This window comes from Cordyceps militaris (assembly GCF_000225605.1).
Source record: "Cordyceps militaris CM01 unplaced genomic scaffold CCM_S00007, whole genome shotgun sequence".
In the NCBI taxonomy this organism is placed as follows: domain Eukaryota; kingdom Fungi; phylum Ascomycota; class Sordariomycetes; order Hypocreales; family Cordycipitaceae; genus Cordyceps; species Cordyceps militaris.
This window is the reverse complement of record NW_006271975.1, coordinates 1,933,938-1,957,147: the sequence shown is the minus strand read 5'-3', so window position 1 is coordinate 1,957,147 and position 23,210 is coordinate 1,933,938. Positions and strand designations below refer to the sequence as shown.

General features: G+C 56.4%; 10 protein-coding genes across 10 annotated transcripts; 5 read left to right on the top strand and 5 right to left on the bottom strand.

Moving 5' to 3' along the window:
• Window positions 1-805: 805 nt before the first annotated feature.
• Window positions 806-1,915, bottom strand: CCM_08848 (uncharacterized protein; the record flags this gene model as incomplete). The annotated part of the gene is made up of 2 exons (XM_006673984.1): window positions 806-907; window positions 953-1,915. The coding sequence occupies 2 exons, from the start codon at window positions 1,913-1,915 to the stop codon at window positions 806-808; spliced, it is 1,065 nt and encodes a 354-aa protein (XP_006674047.1).
• A 946-nt stretch (window positions 1,916-2,861) lies between these two features.
• Window positions 2,862-3,458, top strand: CCM_08847 (uncharacterized protein; the record flags this gene model as incomplete). Its single annotated transcript, XM_006673983.1, has 1 exon — window positions 2,862-3,458. The coding sequence occupies one exon, from the start codon at window positions 2,862-2,864 to the stop codon at window positions 3,456-3,458; it is 597 nt and encodes a 198-aa protein (XP_006674046.1).
• A 724-nt stretch (window positions 3,459-4,182) lies between these two features.
• Window positions 4,183-5,391, top strand: CCM_08846 (ornithine carbamoyltransferase; the record flags this gene model as incomplete). The annotated part of the gene is made up of 3 exons (XM_006673982.1): window positions 4,183-4,527; window positions 4,603-5,293; window positions 5,351-5,391. 3 exons carry the CDS (start codon window positions 4,183-4,185, stop codon window positions 5,389-5,391), a joined length of 1,077 nt encoding a protein of 358 aa, XP_006674045.1.
• A 192-nt stretch (window positions 5,392-5,583) lies between these two features.
• On the bottom strand, window positions 5,584-6,608 carry CCM_08845 (acetolactate synthase small subunit; the record flags this gene model as incomplete). Its single annotated transcript, XM_006673981.1, has 2 exons — window positions 5,584-5,764; window positions 5,830-6,608. The coding sequence occupies 2 exons, from the start codon at window positions 6,606-6,608 to the stop codon at window positions 5,584-5,586; spliced, it is 960 nt and encodes a 319-aa protein (XP_006674044.1).
• Window positions 6,609-7,648: 1,040 nt separating this feature from the next.
• On the top strand, window positions 7,649-9,025 carry CCM_08844 (amidohydrolase; the record flags this gene model as incomplete). Its single annotated transcript, XM_006673980.1, has 1 exon — window positions 7,649-9,025. One exon carries the CDS (start codon window positions 7,649-7,651, stop codon window positions 9,023-9,025), a length of 1,377 nt encoding a protein of 458 aa, XP_006674043.1.
• Window positions 9,026-9,415: 390 nt separating this feature from the next.
• CCM_08843 (LysM domain-containing protein) lies at window positions 9,416-11,196 on the bottom strand (the record flags this gene model as incomplete). The annotated part of the gene is made up of 4 exons (XM_006673979.1): window positions 9,416-9,902; window positions 10,204-10,482; window positions 10,531-10,746; window positions 10,811-11,196. The coding sequence occupies 4 exons, from the start codon at window positions 11,194-11,196 to the stop codon at window positions 9,416-9,418; spliced, it is 1,368 nt and encodes a 455-aa protein (XP_006674042.1).
• Window positions 11,197-11,979: 783 nt separating this feature from the next.
• On the top strand, window positions 11,980-18,104 carry CCM_08842 (bacteriodes thetaiotaomicron symbiotic chitinase, putative; the record flags this gene model as incomplete). The annotated part of the gene is made up of 13 exons (XM_006673978.1): window positions 11,980-12,306; window positions 12,374-12,400; window positions 12,435-12,511; window positions 12,568-12,872; window positions 12,926-13,012; window positions 13,090-13,289; window positions 13,345-15,624; window positions 15,679-15,758; window positions 15,812-16,737; window positions 16,804-16,878; window positions 16,947-17,309; window positions 17,380-17,943; window positions 18,007-18,104. The coding sequence occupies 13 exons, from the start codon at window positions 11,980-11,982 to the stop codon at window positions 18,102-18,104; spliced, it is 5,409 nt and encodes a 1,802-aa protein (XP_006674041.1).
• Window positions 18,105-18,502: 398 nt separating this feature from the next.
• Window positions 18,503-19,597, bottom strand: CCM_08841 (uncharacterized protein; the record flags this gene model as incomplete). Its single annotated transcript, XM_006673977.1, has 2 exons — window positions 18,503-19,474; window positions 19,532-19,597. 2 exons carry the CDS (start codon window positions 19,595-19,597, stop codon window positions 18,503-18,505), a joined length of 1,038 nt encoding a protein of 345 aa, XP_006674040.1.
• A 1,083-nt stretch (window positions 19,598-20,680) lies between these two features.
• On the top strand, window positions 20,681-21,518 carry CCM_08840 (uncharacterized protein; the record flags this gene model as incomplete). Its single annotated transcript, XM_006673976.1, has 4 exons — window positions 20,681-20,755; window positions 20,822-20,996; window positions 21,060-21,229; window positions 21,300-21,518. The coding sequence occupies 4 exons, from the start codon at window positions 20,681-20,683 to the stop codon at window positions 21,516-21,518; spliced, it is 639 nt and encodes a 212-aa protein (XP_006674039.1).
• A 1,171-nt stretch (window positions 21,519-22,689) lies between these two features.
• On the bottom strand, window positions 22,690-23,051 carry CCM_08839 (uncharacterized protein; the record flags this gene model as incomplete). Its single annotated transcript, XM_006673975.1, has 2 exons — window positions 22,690-22,939; window positions 23,041-23,051. The coding sequence occupies 2 exons, from the start codon at window positions 23,049-23,051 to the stop codon at window positions 22,690-22,692; spliced, it is 261 nt and encodes an 86-aa protein (XP_006674038.1).
• Window positions 23,052-23,210: the final 159 nt, after the last annotated feature.

The window sequence follows — 23,210 nt, the reverse complement described above, 5'->3', positions numbered from 1 at the left end:
ATCCCGATCGCGTAGAGTGTCGTCCTTGGTGAAGGTGAAGAGGCGCGAGAGAGGTGGGAGAAGTTGACCAAAAAAAGAGTTTCGATAGAAAAAGAGTGAGAACCAGAGCAAAGAATGCAGCGCATATATATACGCGGTGTAGCTGTGGCGGGGAGGAGAAGCAAAGTCGATGTTATGCCAACTTTTTTATTGATTGTTAGCGACAAGTTATGAGGCGGCTGCAGCGGCGGAGATGGTCCAGCCAATTCTGTGGGAGGGACCCTTTGATGCCTGATATGTCAGGCACCCTTCCGCGCTAGGTAGTAGCCGCGGGATCTAACAGAACACACGAAAATCAGGGGAGAAACAAAAACCAAAAAAAACCAAAAAAAAACATACAGCAGCCGGTGTTCGCTGGTCGTCACCGACCCAACTACTAATCTGCCGGTCAATAGCTTGATTTCAGCGGAGCGGACGGGACGCGATATTTTCTACTGCCTATGGCCGTATGTATCAGTGGGTGGCTAAAATGAGATTATATCATCGCACATTTCATGTCTAGACACTGCCGAATCTGTGGCGGCTGATTACCTCTGTTTTATGGCAGACAATTTACTAAGGATAGCTTGAATAGCTATATTGAAAAATTTGAAAATATGCAAAAACTGCAAAAACTGCGACATATTCTTCCTATACTTTTACTTTTAAGGCACCAAGGGAAAGCTATAAATAGGCAGGCAGACAGGCCAGAGCATCTAGAACCATGAGTTATTGCGAACCCTTGTCAACACAACACCGTGATAACGCATTCCCCATCATGACCTTCTCAGGACCCGCCGAGCAAGGAGAGCATGGCACGGCACTCGTTGGCGCACTTGGTGCCATACTTGGGGAGCTTATTTTTGTTGCACTGCATGTCCATGTTTAGCTTTTGACAACGACGACGTCACAGTAGGTTCTGCTTCAGGCTCACCTTGCACTTTCCGAACCAGTAAATCGGCTCGCGCTTGATCTTCTTCTTCGCCTCAGCCGCCTCCCGGGCCTGCACGCGCTTGACCGCGTCCGCCAGCTTGGTGCAGCTCTGCTGGATCTGCGTCGTCAGCTTCGCGTCGTCGGGGCGCTCCGTCCCCATCTTCTCGCACACGACGGCCAGTTCTTCCAGGCCCTTGACGCGCTGCTTCTCCTTGTCCTCCTCCTGCTTGCGCGCCTTCTCCTTGGCCGCCGCCTCGGCCTGGAGGCGCTTGCTCTTGTCCCAGTCCGTCTCGAACCCGAGCTGCAGCGCGCTGCCGATGCCCTTGATCATCTTGTACTTGAGCTCGTTGCCGTAAATGTCGTCGCGCTGCGGGCCGCCAATGGCCTCCTGCAGGCTGGCCATGGCGCCGTCGAACCACTTGACGGCCTGCCCGATGGGGTTGTCCCACTGCATGATCGACTCGAGCGCGCTGTGCGCGTAGGGCGCCACGAGCACGTTGAAGATGGCCGCCTTGCCGGCCGACTTGGGCACCGAGAACCGCGCCATCTTGTAGGGCTTGGTCACCTTGGACGGCCCTTTCGCCGGCGTCTTGGATGGCTTGGCCGCCTTGACAGGCTTGCCCGAGCTGTCACAGCAGATGTCCCGCTTCCGGAGGCATGGCTTGCACTTTTTTTGAGGACCAAGAGGCTGGCCCGGGATTCTCGTCACGCCAGGCTTGATGTTGGGATCCGAGGGCTTGTGGTACGGCTGAGGCGAGCCAGGCATCTGTCGCAGGGGTGGCTTGGGGCTCGACGGCGGCTTCAGCGACCCGGCCGGCCCCCAGTCCTTGATACCGCCCTTGATTGCATCAACAATTTGCTTGCCCGGGCCTGGCGGCGTCGGGGCCTGCGGTGCTCTACCCAAAATGGCGACATGGGCAGAGCTCAGCCCGAGAAGGGCAAGATGGAGGATTGCAATCTTCATGTTGTGTGTGACACAAGAAACGAAGAGGGTGTCTGGACGTTGATGAGAAGGAATAGAAAGCTTGTTGGAAGTATGAAGTTATGATGAAAGCAAATGGGCGACTTTAAATAATCCAGCTACAGAGGCCATTTTGCGCTTCTATGAGCCGGCGCAGAGAGCACACGCAATCGCAAATGCAATTTAACTTTGGTATGACTCGAGGCTTGTACCTGAACCATTTTCATGGGCTTTTACGAGCATAGAATATACGCGCCGGGTTATTCATGTGTGATGGTATTTTACGATGGTTGATCCTGACTCGCTTGCCATGGCGCCTTCGGATGAACTGATTTACGGCGTTTACCAGCATGACCATACCCGCGGGGCCATTCCGGTCATATGCCCTGCATGCTGACTCGATTGATATGCATTCTCGGCTGAATAGGGTTATAGCTCTCATGTTATTGATTACTGCAGTACCACTTAAGGTTCGTGTCACGCGCTTCTATAATTGAATGCCTTGCTTTATATATCCACAACGGGTCGGCTCGACTCAGGCTTTTGCCGGTTTCGTAATTTCGCGTGGCCGGTTTAGCTGGCAATCCCCTCGACAGTGCATAGTCGTGCCTGGCTGGATCTTAGTATTCCAGCAGCGACGAACAAAGCTCTCATTTTGACACGACTCAATCGTATTATGCGCCGTGTTATATAATAGCACTTAAGTCTTACCAGATCTGGCTCTACTATCCGTCTGTCGCTCTCTATATATTTATTTAGGATGTACTATCCTAGGTCAAGTTTTTTACATCTCATTCACCTGACATCTACTGGCTATATCCTTCTACATTTTTTAACTGGCCAAAACGTCTTGCCATTCAGCTTACATCTTCTGGCTATACCCTTGTTCCCCTTGTTGTTATAAGGAGTCTTTCTACTTCTACCATACTGCTACACAAGAAGCTTCATCATGAGATACTTTTGCATCCTCATCATCCCCTCCGTCTTGGCCGCGGCCACCCGCCTGTCCCCCCGTCAGGAGACAGAAGTAGTGGCCGACGCGGACCAGCTCTTGACTCTGCGCGCCAACTTTTGCATCGACTACACCAAGCCAGAGTGCGAGGACGCGATTGCCACATGCCAGGACGGGGGCAAGATCATTGAAGACTGCATCCGCGACGAGCACCCCGCGTGCATCAAGGACGCGGCCTCGCCCTGCTCCCAGGCGGTCGAGAAGTGCCTCGCCGACTTTGGCGCGGAAGAGGACGCGGACCAGGCCGTGCACGACTGCATCATCGAAAAGGTGATTTCCGAGGGCGCGGGCGACGACGAGCTGCCCGCCGAGACGGGCTCGACACTGAGCCCCGAAGAAGCGACGGCGTGCAAGAAGGCGAGCGCCGAGTTCCAGGTGGCCATGCTCGACGACGACTGCGACGTGGTGGAGGACGGGGACGAGGGCGTGGCCAAGAGAGCCGACTCGGCGGCGTGCGAGGCCGCGGCGGCCACTTTTGAAAAGGCCTGGAAGGATCATAGCTGTGAAAAGGCATTCGGTGCTCAGGAAGAGTGAAGTCGCGAAATTGGATCAGTGGACGAGTGTGAACGTGGCGGGCTTGGACTAAAAGTGTTTCTTCAATTTGAATGAATTTTACAACCAATGTTGTCCTGTGTCGTCCAACAGTGGATAACGTAGGCGTTGGCCTGTACCGTAACCGTTATTCTCGCTGTCGATAACTTCACAACTTTTTTATGCTAGAATGCATGTCACTCCTGTTGATCACGGAACATCGCTATAGGCTCCAGTGCTAAGCAAGTTCCTTGGTAAAGCTGGGGTTGAGCGCGCTCTGACTCGGTGTAAGTCATGCAGTCAATCCCGATATATCGAGAACCGTGCTAATGTGGATTCACACGGATGGCTCCTATATAGATATCCATGAACTAGCCAATGACATATCATTTACTTGAATATTGTTTCCCAAGCTTTGGTTACAACCACCTTATCGCAGCACCTACCTAGACAGCCCAGTTTAGCGTGATTGGGCCCACCGCCCTGTCCGATTGCCGGCGACACAAGAGTCAAAATCTCAGGTCATACATTGTACGCACCACTACATCTAATTATTCACAGCATCTCTGCCCCTCTTCTGGCGCACTCGTCCTCTCTCTACAACGTTTCCCGTCTTCCGCATCATCACTCTGGCCCATCGAATCACTCAACTGGGCCTCCGCAGGACGTCAATTGCTTCTCCTCCTCTCCTAATCTCCCTTCTTCCACCTCGCCGCCACCCTCAGCCATGAGCGCCTCTCCAGCTCTGCGCAGCGTCGCCCGCGGTGCCGCCCGCCGTCTGCCGCAGCGCGCCTACTCGTCCTCGGCGGCCGCGGCAGCGCCCAGACATCTCATGTCGATTGCCGACCTCTCGCCGACCGAGTTTGCCAGTCTCGTGCGCAACGGCGCCGCGCTCAAGACACTGGTCAAAACGGACCAGGCGCCGCCCGCGCTCCGCGCCGGCATGGCCGGCCAGACGGTCGCCATGATGTTTAGCAAGCGCAGCACCCGCACGCGCGTGTCGACCGAGGCGGCCGTCACCCTGCTGGGCGGCCACCCCATGTTTCTGGGCAAGGACGACATTCAACTCGGCGTATGTTGCTCGCGAGCGTCCGCCCCATCCGTTACGTCTCTGGTCGTTGCTAACAGCGTGTTTGTTGGGATGTAGGTCAATGAGTCGCTGTACGACACGGCCAAGGTCATCTCCTCCATGACATCGTGCATGGTCGCCCGTGTCGGCCCGCACTCCGACGTTACGGGACTGGCCGCCGGCTCGAGCGTGCCCGTCATAAACGCCCTGTCCGATGACTTCCACCCTCTGCAGACGATTGCTGATTTCCTCACCATCCACGAGGCGTTTCCCTCGTCGCGCGCCGCATCTGGTGGCAGCCTGGGCGTCGAGGGCCTCAAGGTCGCCTGGGTGGGCGACTCCAACAACGTGCTATTCGACCTGGCCGTAGGCTGCGTCAAGATGGGTGTCGACATTGCCGTCGCCGCGCCCAGGGGCTACGGGATCCCCGACGCCATGAGAACTGTCATACACGCCGCCGCGCAGGGCGTGGCCGCGCCCGGCAAGCTGACGGAGACGACGGTGCTGGAAGAGGCCATCAAGGACGCTGACGTGCTGGTGACGGACACTTGGATTTCCATGGGCCAGGAGGCCGAGACAAAAGCACGTCTACAGGCTTTTGCCGGATACCAAATCACAAACGACCTGGCCAAACGCGGCGGCGCGAAGGAGGGCTGGAAGTTTATGCACTGCCTGCCGCGACACCAGGAAGAGGTCGCCGACGAAGTGTTTTACGGTCCGAGGTCTCTAGTATTCCCCGAAGCCGAGAACCGACTCTGGGCTGCACTCGGTAAGAGCTCCAAACGCATAGCCAGCTGATCTCTATCATATTAACAACCCATTTTAGCCGTTTTGGAAGGCTTTGTTGTCAACAAGGGCAAGTTTTAGCTTGTGAAATGAGTCACCTTTTTGTTTAAAGCGAGTTGGGTATAAGCAACATGTCAGAATTTACATTTTAAACAAGATCTAGATAAAGACCAGTAGTGGAATAAGAAGAAGCTATCCAATCCAACCAATTACGCCATTATCCACTTGACTGTGCACGCCACTGTTGTGCATCCATCTCTTGTCCTGTCTCGTTTAACCAGGGGGGAGCTGGCTGGCGTCGACAATCTCGTCAGCCTCGAGAGTCAATTGCTCCTCGTTGGGTCCCTTGAGGGGGGATCGGGGCAGGGCCATGAGACCGGTACGGGCGGACTCGAGGATACCGAAAGGAGCGACGAGCTTGAGGAAGGAGTCGATTCTGGAGGGTTTGGCAGAACTAAGTTGCACATGTAGTTAGTAAAAAGAATTTGCGTCTTCTTGCTGGGGCTTGCAATGGCTTACACTTCAACAATGCAGCTGACGGTGCTAATGTCGAGGACCTTGCCGCCAAACTGGTGGGTAAAGTAGGTAATGGTCTTGAGATGCTCGTGCTTGTGGCGGAGGGCCTCGGAGGCAGCCAGCTTGCTGGGGTGGAAGTCGCGGGCGGCGCTCTCCTCGAGCGTCTGCTGGTTCTCGTGGGTGAGCTCGGGGTCGGCGGCGGCGGCGTGGTGGTCGCCGGTGGTGATTTCGCGGTGGTGGGCGAGCAGCTCCTCAAAGTACTCGGGGCCGAGGATGTTGATCTTGGCGAGGAGCAGCTCGCGCTGGACGAGGGCGGCGCCCGAGTAGTCGAGGACGGCCCAGACGGGGACGAGGTCCTCGAGCTGGCGGCGGGCCTGCTCGACGACGCCGTCCTGGCCGGTGAGCACAATGGTCATGCGGGACAGGTCCTCGACCTCGGTGTTGCAGACGACGAGCGAGTCAATGTTGAAGCCGCGCGCGGCGAGGATGCCCGACAGCCGCGACAGCACGCCCGGCTCGTTCTGCACCAGGCAGTTGAGGATGTGCCGCTTCGGCGGCGCCATGCTCGGCGTCGGCGTCTCGTACAGGATGTTGGACACGGCCGCCTGCGCCGACCACGACGGCGGCGCCTCGGTCAGCGGCAGCGGCGCCGATCGCCGCCGCAGCGCCTTGTACGCAATCGCCGACGTCGACGAGCTGCTCGACGAGTTGTAGCGGACGGCGGTGCGCGCCGACGAGGCGGCCCAGCGGAGCGGCGCTCCAAAGGATCGCAGGGCGGCCATTGGAGGTTCTGTCTTTTTTTTTGCTTTTTCCCTAGCAGTGGTGAGGCGAGAAAAAGGGGGAGCTCCGATGGACACGGAGGGTGAGGATGGTAGGGACCGAGAAGGTTGGTTGTTGCTGTTGGGTCGGCAATTGGTGATGGATCTGGAAAAAGGCAGATGAGCGTGCTGAGTCAATGGGCGGGCGTGACAAAAAAAGAATGGCGGAGAGCTATCGGAGGGCTTGTGGAGCGGCTATCGGGCCAGTGGGCTCACCGTCCCAAAGATAACTGCATTTCGTTGTTTTTTAGTTGACCCCACGCTGGAACAAGTCAATGAGGCAGAGCATAAAGGTATGGAGTTTCTGGGCATCAGCTTTGTGTTTTCTATCGGTATTTGGCTGATTGGAACTTCTTCCCTCAAAACGCAATGCAGAGGCTCCCCAGAGACTGCAACCATGCAGGCGCAGGTAATTTCATTTACCGCTCCGACACCGCAGGGCCAGGTACGAGCGGCTCTGGGGCAGATATTCCAGGGAACCGCGAAGCTCCGACATTTAATCCGGTTCCGTTGTGAGACAAGCATTATTGATCGACCAGTAATTGTGCAAATTCGGATTATGACTTGACATTCATCAGGCTAGAACACAGTTTATATTTCCCCGATTTTTCTTCCATCGTTCTTCTCGGCCGATGTTTCTAAATAACATCCGCGCTGGAGACAATGACTGGCGGGCCGTGCTGGAGTAGTGTCGCTAACAGCGCTGTCCTCTATCATCAACGGCCTGTTCAAGACTTCCTACCAAAGCAGTGATTGGATCGACATCACAAGACTCGGAAAAATGTCAGCTTTGCCCAGGATTACAAGGCGGGTACAGGGTCCGTCCTGCCGCTGTAGCCGAGTTAAATAGATCTTCTCCCCGCACTCTTCTACCATCTTCGCTCTCTACCCCGCAGCCACTTTAAATCTATACAAGAGCAAACATATCTTGGTGGCACTCGGCGATTACATTACACTCATACCAAGACGACCACGACACGACACCAAAAGAAAATAACTACAGCATGCGATTACCCAGCCGAGGCTCCGGCTCTGTCACCCCGCGGGAAGCCGCCGCCAACCGTTCCACCACCCAGTCCGCTTCCGATGGCGACGAGACCGCCTTTGTCGTCAGCGCCGCGCTACTCATCCCCGGTCGCGGGGAGCCACTCCTCCACGGCTCCATCGCCGTCCAGTCCGGCGTCATTGCATGGGTCGGCCCCACGGGCGACCTACCGGCGACCTACCGCCAATCGCCGCATACCCGTGTCCCCGTGCTGCTCCCCGGCCTCTGGGACTGCCACGTGCACTTCTTCGGCATCAGCAGCCTCAACAATCTCGAGGCCGCCTTTGGCATCCCGACCGGCCAGGCAGCGCTCGCCGGCGCCTTGACGGCGCACGACCTCGTGGCGACGCTGCTGGCGGGCTACACGACGGTGCGCGAGCTCGGCGGGTACGGCGGCGACATCTGGCCGGCCGTGCAGTCGGGCGCCATCCCGGGCCCCAACATCTACTCCTCCGTCGCGGCCATCTCCATCACCGGCGGCCACGGGGACGTGCAGACGTCGCCGTCGTACGTGGTGCGCGCGGCCATGTGCTGCGGCCCCGCGCCGCTCGCCGTCTGCGACGGCCCGGACAACTGCGTGCAGACGGTGCGGCAGATGGTGCGCCGCGGCGCGCGCGTCATCAAGGTGTGCTCCTCGGGCGGCGTGCTCAGCCTGCACGACGACCCCGAGGACCGCCAGTTCTCCGACGCCGAGCTGGCGGCCATGGTGCAGGAGGCGGCGCGCAGCCGCCGCGCCGTGGCCGCCCACGCCATCGGCAAGGCCGGCATCATGGCCGCCCTGCGCGCCGGCGTCAAGTCCATCGAGCACGGCATGTACCTCGACGACGAGGTCGCGGACGCCATGCTCGCGCAGGACGCCATCCTCGTCGGCACCCAGCACATTGTGCGCACCTTGACGACCCCCGAGTACCTCGACGCCCTGCCGGCGCCGTCCCGCGCCAAGGTGCTCCAGGTCGGCGCCGAGGCCAACAAGTCGTACGCGCTGGCCGTCAAGAGGGGCGTCAAGATGGCGCTCGGCACCGACATACTGAGCAGCGATCGCGCATCGGCCCTGTCGCACGGGAACAACGCGCGCGAGCTGGCGTACGCCGTCGAGCTGGGCATGACGCCGCTGCAGGCGATTGAGAGCGCGACGGCGATCCCGCCCGAGACGCTGGGCGGCATGGCGCCCAAGAGCGGGCAGCTCCGGGCTGGGTATGACGCGGATTTTATCGCCGTGGCCTGTGATCCGCTGCGGGATATCAAGGTGCTTTCGGACCCGGAGAACGTGACTCATGTGTGGAAAGGCGGCAAGCTGTTCAAAAAGCCGGGCGTGCATGGCATTTACCCTGGTTGAAGCTGGTCATTGGGACAGCAGACAACGGCAGAGGCTGCACGGGGAAGCACCTGATAGTATGGTACGGCTTGGAATGGCCAGACTGCGGAATGGGTTGTAGATGGTAATTTCTCGCTATATGATTATATACTCTATCAAAACGAAGAAATAAATAAAAGGAATCAATATAAGTATAAGTAAAAATAAGAAATATAAGCAAGATTGATAATGAAAATAAAGAAAATTATAATTTAAATTTAACATATACGATATGAAGCCGCTTCAGACACCAATACACACGTATACATGTAACTGGAGCTTGCTGCAGTCCGCTCCGACACCCGGGTTCCATCCCTCAAACTAAGGAAGCAAAGGTCAGCATACAAGACACAACAACGCTGGGCCGCGGGTTCAACTTGCATTGTCCAGCGTGATGTTTTGCGCGTCGGCAATCTTTTGGCAAAAGTCGCCCTTTTCGACACGGTAAAACTTGCGGCAGTGATCGACCATGCCGCCCGGCTGGATCGGCGTCGGCGTCGGCACGGGCGGCGGCGGCGGCGTGTAGGTGTCGACGGTCGGCACGCAGACCTGGGGGATGTGCGCCGGCGACGTGGGCACCGGGGCGTCGGCCGAGGCCGGGAAGCAGTAGGTGCTGAAGAGCGCCTGGCAGCCGGGGGGAAAGTCGTCCTCGTTGAAGCCAGAGTCCCACATCTCGTCGGTGATCCAGCAGTACTTTGTAATCTCGGCCACCAGGGAGTCGGACGTGGCGTTGAACGTCATGGTCGATGTCGGCACCGTCCGGTTGGGCTGGAACGTGGCCGAGTACCACGTCGTCGTCGTCGCGCTGTAGGAGCTGACGGGCGTGGCGGGGACCCAGGATGAAAACAGGGGGCTTGTTCTATGGGTGGGCAAAAGAAGCATTAGATTCGTGGCGGGATGGGATGAGTAGCTGCCGTGGAAGCATTGGGGTACTTGCAGACTGGGCCGAGTGCGTGTGGGCATGGTCATGTTGGGATTGAGTTCGCCATCCGGGGGTCTATCCCAATTAGCTGCTGATATCGGCATGTGTTTCATGGTGTTTTCTTCCGCTCACGAGAGGCAAATTTCTTTTCCGACCATGGTGTCAATATTCCCACAGTTGCTTCCCAGAGTTCTGGACCTGTTAGTCTCTACTCTCGGAAATCCCAAGATTTACTCACGGGTTCCAAGAAAACAGCTGAACGGTCGAAAAGATCTGACCCTTGACAATTGAATCGCATGTATCGTTTTGGGCGACGGTGTAAGTCTTGCAGATGCCCTGAATGCACAGGGTCTGACCTGCCGTGAGCATAGTGCAATTGTAGTCGAGATGGTTGATGTTGATCAGCCCATCCGTCGACATTTTCTTGTCTTTTGAAATCGACTGACAAGTATCCCCGTTCTTTGCTGTATACAAAGCCCCGGTGCAAGTAGGCATCACAGTAGGGACGGACACGGTGCTGCGCCGGTCAGTGTTGATTTTGGAGCGCGACACCGCCACTACTTACCTTGATGGTGTTACTGTACCGATTGGCAGCGTTGCATGCGAGTATGGATAGCTCGACGGATCGGCGCTGCAGTATTTAAGAAGAGAAGAAAACTGAGCAGGATTCATCTTGTCATTGCCCCAATCGGAGCTGGCCATGACGGCACCGTACTTGAGCGCGCAGTCAGAGCATAGATCTTTTGTACCATTGTTGAGATCTTGCAGACAGAACCCAGAACTAGACAGAAACAAAGTTAAAATAATTACGAGGCTGAATTTTCTTCCAGCGAGGAGAGACATACGAGTCTTTGATGCAAGTGGCCTGGTACGCCCAGATAAACCCAGCAGCGAGCACAGATCCAGACTGCTTGAAGCCGCCGTCGTCGTAAAAGTTATACAAGACATCGCCGCAGCCATCCTGTACGTTTTTCTGGAAGTCAAGGAGAGAATCGCGGCATCCCGATGTGCAGTATGCTTGGGCAAGCTGGGGCGAGAGGGCGCCGCCGTTGAGCACGTCCCGCGGCGTCGTGAGATTCTGAGCGCAGTCAATGTTCCTGGCCAGCTGCGCGCGGCATCTGGCAGGAACCGAGTTGGGAATAGAGCCTGGCGCCTCCCAGAGATGAATGGCAGAAGCAATGTGCGCCTGGAAAAGCCCGAGGAGCGCGACACGTATTCCGAGCAGCTTCATCGCGGAGCTGGCTAACGATTTAGTTTGGGAGGACATCTCGTACAAGCAAACAAGGACAGAAGTTACCAGTTTCTTATCCTCGACAATGTAAGTCACAAAGCAAAAAGCGAATTATGGTAGTAAGAAGCAAGACCTTCTCGTGTACGCCGAGCTGGAGGCTGCAGTATCTCAGCTTAGCACCACATCCTTTGGCACCAGCTGACCGAGACACGGCGACTTCTTCTTTTGAGCATCTCATTTTATTATCGGCATCGGAAATCATCCACGGAAAAATTTACCTGAAACTATACAATCAGGCTGCATTCCAGTGCATCACACAGCATCGGCGAAATTTCCCAAGTGGGTGATGAAATTCCCAGTCGAGCAGGCGCCGTACTTGTTACACGAGGAAGCGTACGAGATAAAGTGATCTCTACATGCAATCATCGCTATATATGACTGGTTCTGTCCAGTGCCGAGCACCTCGCTACGCATCGGCAATTGCAGCGCCATGCAGACATGCTGCAAGTGCTGCATGCATCGTATGACTCTTACGCTACGGCGTATAACTTGATCGGGATATTTCCGCAGGAACAGACATCTGACCGGATGTCTCATTATGAATGGCGTTGATGCCTATCAGGGGCATATGTTCCAATATGGAAGATTCCCGGCCTGTCGTGATATCCACGGGCCCCCAAAAGGACGTCTCGATCGCTTGAACTTTCATCAACGTAGCAGGTTGTTCGGTATCTACAACTTACTTTTTTTTTCCCTCTTCGCTTGTCGTCGTTGTTGTCCATCATGCTTCATCGACGACCTCGGCCAGCTTTCCGAGGCCCGTCAAGGTCGCTGTGTCTGTTTCTCATCTTCTTCGCTTTACTTTTGGCGCAGACAAGTTTGGCGCAGCAAGACGCTACCTGCTCCGAGACAAAGAATTGTAAATCTGGATGTAAGATGCCCCCGTACCTGGCCAGCTGCACGCATACTCATCGTCGCATAGGCTGTAGCTCTTCTGGCAGTTGTGGCTTTGGACCAAACTACTGCGGTACTGGCTGCAAGGGAACATGTAATGCCACAGCAGAATGCGGAACATACGCCATCAAGGGCAGTGAGGACTGTCCGATCAACGTATGCTGCAGGTATCTACGCGTCACCTCTCTCTTGCCTTGGCCTCACCGAACTGACCTGCTGGTAGTCAGTACGGGTTCTGTGGAACGACCGAGTGAGTATCAAAGTTGACTCGCAAGAGGAACTAGGCTTACATTGACTTGAGTGATTTTTGTGGTGATGGCTGCCAAAAGAACTCCAGAGGCGGAGGATGCGGCAAGCCCGAGTGAGTACACCCACCCAGCACTCTGCATGCCTGTGGAATAACATGGTGCCTCACAGCCGAAAATCGTGCGGGACCGACACGGAGGTTCTCGATCTCAAGCGACGCATCGGCTACTTTAACCTCGATAACCTGGTCAGCTGGTGCAACCGAGTGAATTTCGACAACATTCCTCTCGGCGCATGGACGGACTTGAACCTCGCCTTTGTGAATTTCGGCGCTGATTACAAGTTGAACAACAACTACGACGGCGCATTGCTGCATGCAGCGCTTCTTAAGAAAAACTACCCTACCCTGAGCGTAGCGATTGCTGTTGGCGGCTGGACGTTCAGCGACCCCCCCAACTCGGCTGCTTGGTCCAACAGTATGTCGTCCCATCCGCCTTTTTTGAGACTCACGACTGACTCTGGTTGCTAGTGGCTAGTACCAAGGAGAATAGAAAGACATTCATTGACTCCGTGGTCGGTGTCTTGAAAAAGTTTGGACTGGATGGCGTTGACCTTGGTAAGGACCCAGCTTCCTATGGCGACGGACACACTTCACTAATGCTGCCAAAACCCAAGACTGGGAGTATCCCTCAGCACCCGACAGAGGAGGCAAACCGGAAGATGCCGCCAACTTTGTTTCGCTCCTGGGCGAGATGCGAGATGGCTTTGATGCTGAGAACCCGTCTTGGACTATTTCTGCCACCATTCCCACCAGCTACTGGTACCTTCGCGGCTTCGATTTGAAGGGTATGCAAGAAAAGGCTTCGTGGCTCAATCTGATGTCGTATGACTTGGTAAGTAAAGTCGATCCTCTTTTCGAAATAGATGTATCTGACTGCGAGCCTGTAGCACGGTGTCTGGGACCATGACAACCACTTCACAGGGCCTTTTCTGCGCGGCCATACCGATATCAGCGAAATCCAGATTGGCCTGGACATTTTGCGCAGAAATGACATTGACATGAAGAATGTCGTCATGGGCATGGCCTTTTACGGCCGTTCCTTCACCGTCAGCAAGCCTAACTGCATCGAGCCCAACGGGATCTGCGAGTTTGCCACCGGCGGCCGACCGGGCAGCTGCTCCGGGCAGTCCGGCATCCTGACGTACGGGGAGATTTCGGCGCGCAACACCAGCCTCGACGTGTCGACGCACTACAACGCGACGACGACGGTCAAGTTCAACGTGTTCGAGACGGACCAGTGGATCTCGTACGACGACGCGCAGTCGTGGACGGACAAGAAGAAGTTCCTGTCCGAGCAGTGCTTCGGCGGCCTCATGGTGTGGTCGCTCGACCAGGACGACGACCAGTTCGACGCCCTGTACGGCCTCATGGGCGACGTCTCCGGGCTCGAGCTCAGCGGCGGGCACCTGAGCAAGGACGCGCAGAGGAAGCTGGCACACGAGTTCGCGCCGTACACGGGGCAGGACTGCTTCGTCACGCCCCGGTGCACCGACGGCTCGGCCAAGGAGCAGGGCCCCGAGCAGGTCTGCCCCGGCGGCTACCAGTCCATGGCCACGTCGCACGACCCGAAGCAGGCGCCCGGCCACGCGTACTTTGGCGACTGCGCCAAGGGCTGGTACCGGCACATTTGCTGTCCCAAGGACGCGCTGCCCAAGCACTGCGAGTGGTCCAAGCCGACCACGTACGGCAACAGCCCGTACGCCCGGTGCGACATCTACTGCCCCGTCGGCAAGTTCCTCCTCAACACGGACAACACCATCGACCACCGCGGCGAGAAGCAGTGCGCCAGCGGCCGCCTGTCCATCTGCTGCGACGCCAACAAGTACCTCGCCCAGTGCCGCTGGAGCTACTGCCAGGGCCCGACCAGCGAGCCCAGAAAGGACCTCAAGTGCCCGGACGGCTACCAGTACCAGACGCACCGCATGGACAACGCCATCGGCCAGCCCTGGTGCGCCGAGAGCTTTGGCGACGCAAAGCACGACCTGTACTGGAGCGCCCTCTGCTGTCCCACCAACGAGGGCTTCGCCAACTGCCACTGGTCCAACGAGGTCAGGACCGAGACCCCGGTGCCGCCGGGCGGGACCCCGGTGCCGGTCGCGTCCATCGAGGACGTCTGCCGTCCCAACGCCTGTCCCGCGGGCGAGATCGAGGTGGCCAACGCGCTGAACCCGCCGCCGAGCAACTACTTTGACACGCAGAGGCGCATCCACAACTGCGACACCTACCAGCTGCCGCCGGGCCTCGACGCGCACTTTCCGTACTGCTGCGACCCGCCCGGGCGCTACAACTCAAAGTGGCCCGTCGACCCGGAGAAGCTGTTTGAGATTTACTACAACCAGCCCAACAACTCGGACGTGGTGTGGTCCTACAGCGCCGAGGGGAGCAATAACGACCGCAAGAACCCGTCTGGCGGCGGCGGCGGCTACGGCGACGAAGCCTATGGGTTTGTTATGCTCGACGGTCCCGAGGGCTCCATTGACCACAGCTTCAGCACGACCTACTCGGTGGTGCGGAAAAAGCGCGATGTCCCTCTCAAGAAGCGGAGTTATCTCACCAGCAACCAGACCACGCTGGACTCGGTCTTTGACCACGCCGAGGAGGTTTTTCAGATCTACTGCAACTTCCCGGAGGGCGCCGAGGAATGCAGACGGCTCTGGATCGACGGCCCTGAAAACACAATCCTCCGACTCCCCAGTCACATTGGCGAGGGCCCCTTTGCGCGCCTGGTGTACATCAAGGAGCTGGACGCCGAGACGCACCAGCGCCTGCCCCGGCACCACCTCGAGCACCGGGCTGCCGCGTCCTTGCACGGACCCGTCTACGAAGTCAAAATTGACTACGCCTTTCACGAAATCGTACCCAAGGATGCAAACAAGCCCGTGCGGATGCGTGTCGACTTTACTAACTTGCACGGCTACTGGGATGAGATGGACGAGGCGGAGCCGGACAAGAAGGGAACGTCTGGGAAGCGCGATGCCTCGTTTGGCTGGCACGAGCGCGTGAGGAGAGCAGTCTCTCGAGATGACGTGTTGCGGAAACGGTCTGGGCCTATCAATGTGACGGTCCCTATGGACCTTGACGAAGCGGCGATGGCTGAATGGGACGATACAGGCAAACAGTTGAATAAGCGCTGGTGGGGGACGTTTACAAGCTGGCTTGCCCGTCTGGTAAGCTTCAATCAAACCGATATAGCAGAATCCGGCTAATGGGGAACAACATAGACAACGGTGACCAAAAGCGAGGTGGGAGAGCTGCCTCTCTACTACTCGGACAAGATCAACCTCTTCTCTGCCAAAACAGGGTATGAGCCACACTGCTTTCAAGAGCTATCTTCCCCAGCTAACGTTTTCATAGTTGCCCAGGCCGGTCCTACTTTGCAAGTCTCAAGGTCGACTTGGAGGCCGAGGTCAGCATGGACGCGACATACGCCTACTACCTGTCCGGGACGTTTATCCCGCCGTCCAAGCCGGACGTGTACGCCTACTTCGGCATGGACCCGCACGCCTACCTGGGGCTCAAGGTGACGGGCGACGCGCAGCTACAGTACACGTCCAAGAAGAAGAAGCTCATCGACACGCTCTCGTACCCGGGCCTCGCGGTCAAGGGCATCGCCGCCGTCGGCCCGACGCTCGACGTGTACGGGCAGATCCGCGGCCACGTGCGGGTGCACGGGGAGATGCGGGCGGGGGCGCAGGTCAATTTTGGCAAGGCGGCCGTGTTCTGGCCGCAGGACGACGCGGCCAGCCAAAAGTACGAGCGGCTGCTCGGCCTCGACGGCACGGCCCGCGCGCCGGAGCGCAAGAGCGTGGAGCCGCGCTTCGAGGCCGGCGTGCGCGTCGACGCCCAGCTCGACATCGTCGTGCAGCCGCAGGCCAATATGGGCGTCAAGATTGGCGGCGGCAAGCTCGTCGGCGGCGCCACCATCATGGACGCCCAGCTGTCCGGCTTCCTGGCCGGCACGCTCTCCTTCCAGGCCCGGGCAAAGGCGGACACGGGCAGCCAGAACTTTACATTTTCGTACGGCGTCCACTTCCTGTACAACATTGGGTACTCGGCCAAGGCCGTCATACTGGGCATCACCGACTGGGCCACTGGAGACCGCTTGGCGTACACGCCGGACAAGAAGATTGACGTTTACGGGCCGTTTGAGTACACTATTCCGCTGGGATCAAAGGCCAAACGCGCTGAGATTGGGGCAGGAGAAGAGCAGCCGTTCAGTGCAAACAACAGCTCGATGAATCTGTTCGATTTGCGTTCCGATTCAGACCCCATGGACACTGGTAAGCAGAACAACTCCAACTTTTTTCAATGCGGGCATCCCGTCATCTAACACGTTGGTCGTTTAGATTCTAGCTCTCAGTTTAGCACTCCCATTACCTGCCCTGCCGGTGCAGCTGGTTGGCGGCTCCCCGAGCTGCGGTGTAAGTCACAACCTTTCTTCGGAACGAAGCCCCGGCGGAGCTAACATGGTTGCAAGACAATTGCGAAGTCTTTGGAGACACGCAAGTTCCCGGGACACCCACTGGGCAGGCCGTGGTCGTGCCTGGCATGTGCAGCGCATGGCGCACTCTCAATCCGCTCCCAAATCCCTTGACGTTTTCCGCCGACGCGGACGCCAAATCAGACCGGCGGAAAGACACGTGTATAGTGCCGGCGGGTAAAAAGTCGTACTGCCAAGATATTCAGGATAATTACCGACAGATTACCAAACGCCGCAAAATGGAACTCGACTGCGACGAGACGCCTCCAGCGTCGACCGAGGAGGGCGGCATTTTTCTGCCCGCCGCCCAGCGCTCCGAGCTATGTACCCTCAAGGTGCAGAACAAGGACTACGGAGGCAGCACCTGCCAGCGTAAGTGCAAAACCAAGAACAAGCTTCAACTGCGGCAAGCATGAGCTAACGAGATGGGGGACACATGCAGAGCTGGTCCGAAACATCAAATCGAACTGGGGCAACATGGAACCAGAACCGCCGAGCACCGGCCGCACAGACAAGTGGGTGAATTGGAAGTCCAACGCGGCATGGACGAAAAAGGGCAGCGGGGAGAACAGCCAGCGCCGTACCGAGTACCCGGAGGACATGCCGCTGCCGGACGGCATCAAGCGGCGGGACAGCGACAAGATCTCGTGGGTCTTTCGGCGCAACTACACCTGGTCGCTCAACTGGAGCCCCAACGACGAGCACGGCTGGTGGGGAGCGACCGCGCGCGAGTTCAAGACGTCGTCGCACGACGCGAACAAGGTCGACGGGTGGAAGGGCGTGGCCTGCGCCATCAACCTCTTTGACCAGGACCGCTACTACGGCTGGGTCGACGACTACAACGCGTACTGTCTGTACGGGCCGCAGGTCAACCGCAAGGGCGTCATGGCCTGGCACTTAGGCAAGTGCAAAGTCACGTTTTCCCATCAGGACACGGATAGCGACTCGGATGATGAGTCCATGGGCTCTGGTAGCGCATCGTCGGAAAAGAGGTGGACGATTACCAGTAAGTGTTGCAGGTGCCGAGGCAAACCAGGAGCAAAAAGGGCTGACCATGTTCGCGTATCAGAGGTAGAGCGGTATGAGGACGACGAAGAAGAACAAGTGTTCATTCCTGTAGAGACGGTGGATGATGTTGCGGATATTGACGATGCCGTTTTGGAGTAGGTCCGGGGCCTTTTTTCCTTCTTTTCTTTGTCGCTGAGTTTCTTCCCTGGTGCTGAGTTTTCTGGCCTTTTGGATGCTCGAAGTGGGCGAGGACAGGTCGAATACACTAGGATCAGTCTTCTACTCGTCATGTATTAGCTCTGTACTATAATTCTTGCACTTTGCCGCCAGAACCAGTACCTTCTCTTGCACTACGCTGCTTCCTTTAAGACGGCTTTGACTCGACGGCCACGGCTCGGTCCGGGTTTAGGGCACGATGTAGCTCCCACCAAGACCAGTCTTAGCTTATCCTCGATGGATGCAGAAACTAAATTTGGAGATTGTGCCGTATTCCATTAGCTCATTATTCAGACCATTGTAGATTTGTGTCCTCCATGAGATTGCGGTGAGCGCCGTGCTCAACTGTCTGGCGCTGACAGTCTTGCCTCTTGCAGCATGTCTTGGACGCCGTACAGGACCTTTCCAATCTCGCCCCCGGCGCGGTACTTTTCGCCGTCGTGCCAGTCGTCCGCCTCTTCCTCGTCGTCGTCGCTGTCGTACTCCCACCACGTATTGGTCCCCAGCCCGCCTCCGCACAGGTCCGCCTTGAGCGTCCACCAGTTGTCGTCGTACATGCTGCGCGACGAGCGCACCTCGTTGCCTCTGGGATCGACAAAGACGATCCGGAGCAGGCCGCCCGTCGCAAACGCGCGCTCATCGACGACGACCAGGGCCGTGCGCACGCAGAGCGACTTGAGCCACGGCTCACGGTCGACGAAGCGGGCGCGCGCCGCGTACCCGTCGATGACGGCCAGGTTCTCGCGCAGCCGGCGTCGCCTCGTCGCCACGGTGTCGCTGCCGGCTCCGTCGTACGCTCCGTCGCACGGGATTCTGCGCGAGTCTTGGCCCGCGTCTGCAAACGGTCCGAGGATTTCGGGCACGAGGTCAAAGACGGCAGACCAGTCCTCGCCAACGTCGAAAAGACGGTCATTGTTCAGAACCAGGCAGCTCCAGGCTTCCTCAAACGTGTCGCACGGCGCCGTCGGGTCCTCGTCGCGGGCCGTCTCCACCCACCGACGCAGAGTCTGGTCGTCGCGGTCCCGTGCAGCCCGGTCCTTGGCGTAATGTGTGCGCAGCCAGACGAGCTGATCCACGGGCGGTGCGCTCCCTATTTTGGCAGCGGCGAGTCGTAGGCTGGGCGCTCGCCAGGGCGCGAGGATGGTGCTGATTTGCGCCTCGGACGGCGGCACGACCATGCCCTGGTCCCGCCGGTCAGGATCGAAGACGGTGTCCCATTCCTCGGGGATGGCGTCGAGTTTCCGGACAAAGTCGCGAATGAGTCGTCGCCTTTGGTCCGTGTCTGTCTCTTCCGACGCGGAATTCCAGTTTTGCTAGAGGTTTGTGTCAGAGAATGATGAGCGACCGCAATGGCTAGGTGGCTGGCGTACAAGAAGGTATTGTTCTGAAGGAAATGCGCCCCAACGAGGAGGCTCTGTTGATTGGGAGGATGGCATTCCTGAGCGCCCGTCGTCAGATGAGGAAATAATGCACGCTGGGTTCCGAAATAGTTCGATGCACCGAAACAAGTCAAATGTGATGCGCAAATGAACGCTGTTGTTGCGGGAGAGGAGAAAAACAGGTGCTGTTTGGCAAACCCCGCAGCTTGTGATCTGATGTCGCCGAAACTCAGTTCACACCCTGTGTGTAGTTATATAAGTAGGTTATTGTGCTTTTTAGTTACATACAGCGGCCCTGGTGGCGGAGTGGTTAACCGTCGCAGGCAGCCTCTATGGATTCCATAGAGGCGGTTGGTTCGAATCCAGCCAGGGTCGCCTTTTCTTAACCCGCAGTCCACCTTGCGTCAGTAGGGGCGCAGTCCACCTTGCGTCAGTAGGGGCGCAGTCCACCTTGCGTCAGTAGGGCAGCTTCTAGGCGGGTCGTAAAGGCCGGCCAGCCCCGGGCTGTACGACCCGCCACGACTAGAAGCCGCTAGGGCTTAACTTTTGCTAACCTAACCGATAATAAAGTTAATACTTTATATAAAATCCTACTTTTGCTAATAACTCTTTTACTTTTTAAAGTAAGCTAATATTAGTATTGCTATTTTATTTTTAGGAGCTTTTATAAAAGCTTTAATAGAATTAATTCTTTTTAGTAATATATATAATAATTTTATAAGTTATAATAATAACTTACTTATAAGCTATTATATAAATACTAATTAATAAAAGATATATATATATATAAGGCTAAAAAGTTAGTAACTTCTATAGATATAACTAAAATATAAACTTCCTAATTAGCTATTTTTTTATTTATTATTTTTTTATATATTGCTTTATATAATATCTTGCTATTGTTATATAGCCTGATTACTTTTCGGCGTAAATAGGGTGAGAAGTGCTAATCAGGCTATAATAATAGGGTTATAGATATTACCTAATTCCGAAGTAAAGTATGGAATTTGCCCCTTGTGTCTACGCAGGCGAGTTATTTACTCCTTCGGGTAAGAAACGCCTTTAGGATAGAGGTGCCTATATTTTATAGCCAAACTATTGATTATAATTGCAACTGCCGTGGAGCTTTGAAAGGGCAACATGCTGTTACGGCCGTGGTGGGAATATATACTCTGGAACGTAGCAGCAGCTCCGGAGAGAGCACAAGCTATTGCAGTCTGCCCATCCGTGCCGGCCATACTTTTGTTCTTAGCAACGGCAGCATTATGAAATTCTCGATAGGCGCAGCCTTGGCTTGCGTCGCCGCCCTCGCAGCGGCTCGACAGCCAGCCGAGCGGCACGGTGCTGCCCGACACGACCAAGCAGTGCACGTACTGGTACGACGACGTATCCAAGGCCGACACCTGCGCGTCGATTGAGGCGGCCTGGGCGTGTCCCACCAGGACTTTGTACCTGGGTACGTTAAGCTTTTGCAACAAGACAAAGAACGGCCGTCTTTCTAACCGTCTTTGTTACGCAGAACCCTTCTGTCAAGGAGGATTGCAGCGGCATCAAGGTTGGCTCTTCATACACAATGGCGTTTCGACGTCCACCTCGTCGTCCACACCCACCACCCCTCCGCCGCCGTTGCACGTCCCGTCGCCGCACCATGGCCGTCAAGGGCGACACGTGCGCCAAGGTGGCGAGCAGGTACGGCATCAGCATGGACCTGCTGACCGGATGGAATCCGGCCGTGGACAGGGACTGCAACCCCTTCTAGGCGGGCTACTACTACTGCGTCGCGGCCGACGGCGTCGCGCCGACCAGCACGACGTCCTCGTCATCGCCGCAGCCGACGGGGCCGCCGGGTCCCAGCCCGACGCAAGACGGCCTCGTCGCCTCGTGCGCGCGGTTCTACCTCGCGGTAAAGGGCGACACGTGCGGCACGATTTTGCGCAAGTACGGCACCTTTTATGGCAGGTTCAAGCAAGACTTGTAGTTGCAGAAGAGACTAGGTTGATGAGGAAAACCCAATATAGTATAGGGTAGCTAGAAACATATTGCAGCACAGGTGGGTGGTCATCACAACGTGTGGAGCCACGCAAGCCATCAGATTGACTACTCACTTGTAATAAATCCTCGATTTACATTTTTGTTTCAAGTACACAATACCTTCCTTGGTGGGCTTGGTGGCTGTTGCGTGAACGAACACGTCCATCTGTACGATGGGGATTGAGGCTGCCAGCCAGTGACAGGACAAGGTTAGCTGGGCCTCGCAGGAACAAAGCAGTAGGTACGTCCATATGTTCATGCAATAATTTTTCTCTCGTCTGTTTGAAAAAGAGTCATTCATCAACGGTTACACAAAGCCGCTCTCGCCCTCCATCGACGAAAAATTCCGCACCCTCGGATCCGTACTTGGGCTTCAACACAATCCCTCGACAACCCAAACCCTCAATGACAACAAAGCTCTCTTCGGCATTCACCGACCCTTGCACCATGACGTCGGCGGTTCCATCTCCACTTGGTGCGATCCTCGAATGCGCTGGCCTGGCTCCGTTCGCCTTTTCACGGTCAGCCGACCATTAGTTCTGGTTGGCGCCGCTTCACAGCCTGAAAGTTGGCATGCGGCAGGAATCAGGTTAGGTGAGCCATTTCACTGTCAAAGATTCAAGACCGCTGATGTTTTGTTGCACCAAGGTACATCATGGCAGGCAGGCAGGCAGGCAGGCAGGCCGCTACCGTAGATCGAAACGAGATCCCCACGGCTGCGTGCCAGCTGCAGCAGCTCGGTCCGATAGATTGATCAATGTCTTGGGCTGAAATCGATTTTTTTTGGCAAAGCCGGCGTTGGGCCGATCTGGAGAACGAACGGCCTGCCACACTTTACGAAAAACGCCACTCGTCGGCGCACTGTGCCCGTTCATCACGGGCAGCACGGCATACGCACATGACAGGAAGCACAGATTGCGGCCCGCCCCGTCACATCACAATAGGAGCAAAAAGAAGCATGTCTCAACCAAGATCAGACAAGTTGCAGCTATCAGCCTAAAATGGAAAAAATATCGGAAAGGCCAAAAAAAAGAGGAAGAAACAACAGCATCGCCCTCTCCAGATCCGAAAAGAAGCAGAATCCTCATCTCCCCAAGTTTCCCCTCCCCCGACCCTGTTCAGTCCGCCCCGACATATCTTGTCACCGAAATCGATCGTTGCTTGCGTTTCGTTTCAAAGTCGGGGCGGCTGCCGCTGAAGCGAGCTGTGCTCATCCGCACCGGTTGCTGTGGCGGCGGCGGCGGTGGTGACGGCTTAGTGGCCGCAGCTATCGCACTTGCAGCTGTCGCAGGCGCCGGAGCAGTTGCAGGAGGAGCAGTTGCTAATGTGGTCAGCCGAAGCGTCTCTTTCTCGGATCCGTCGGGAGAGCTGGATCGCGTAGAGATAAGTCGTCCCAGAACAACTTGGTTCTTGGCTGCTCATTTCTTCGCCATGACGGGCGGGGAGGCAGGTTGATGGGGGAAACGTACCAGGGATCCATTGTAGAAGTTGGGGGTGTTTTAAAAAACGGTTGGTTTGTGAAAAAGGTGTCTTGTAGTGTTGTAGTGTTGTAGTGTTGTAGTGTCTGATGGAGGAAAGGAAAAGCAGAGATGAGGGCGGGATGCAACGTCTTTTATAGACGGCCATGTAGATCAACCCC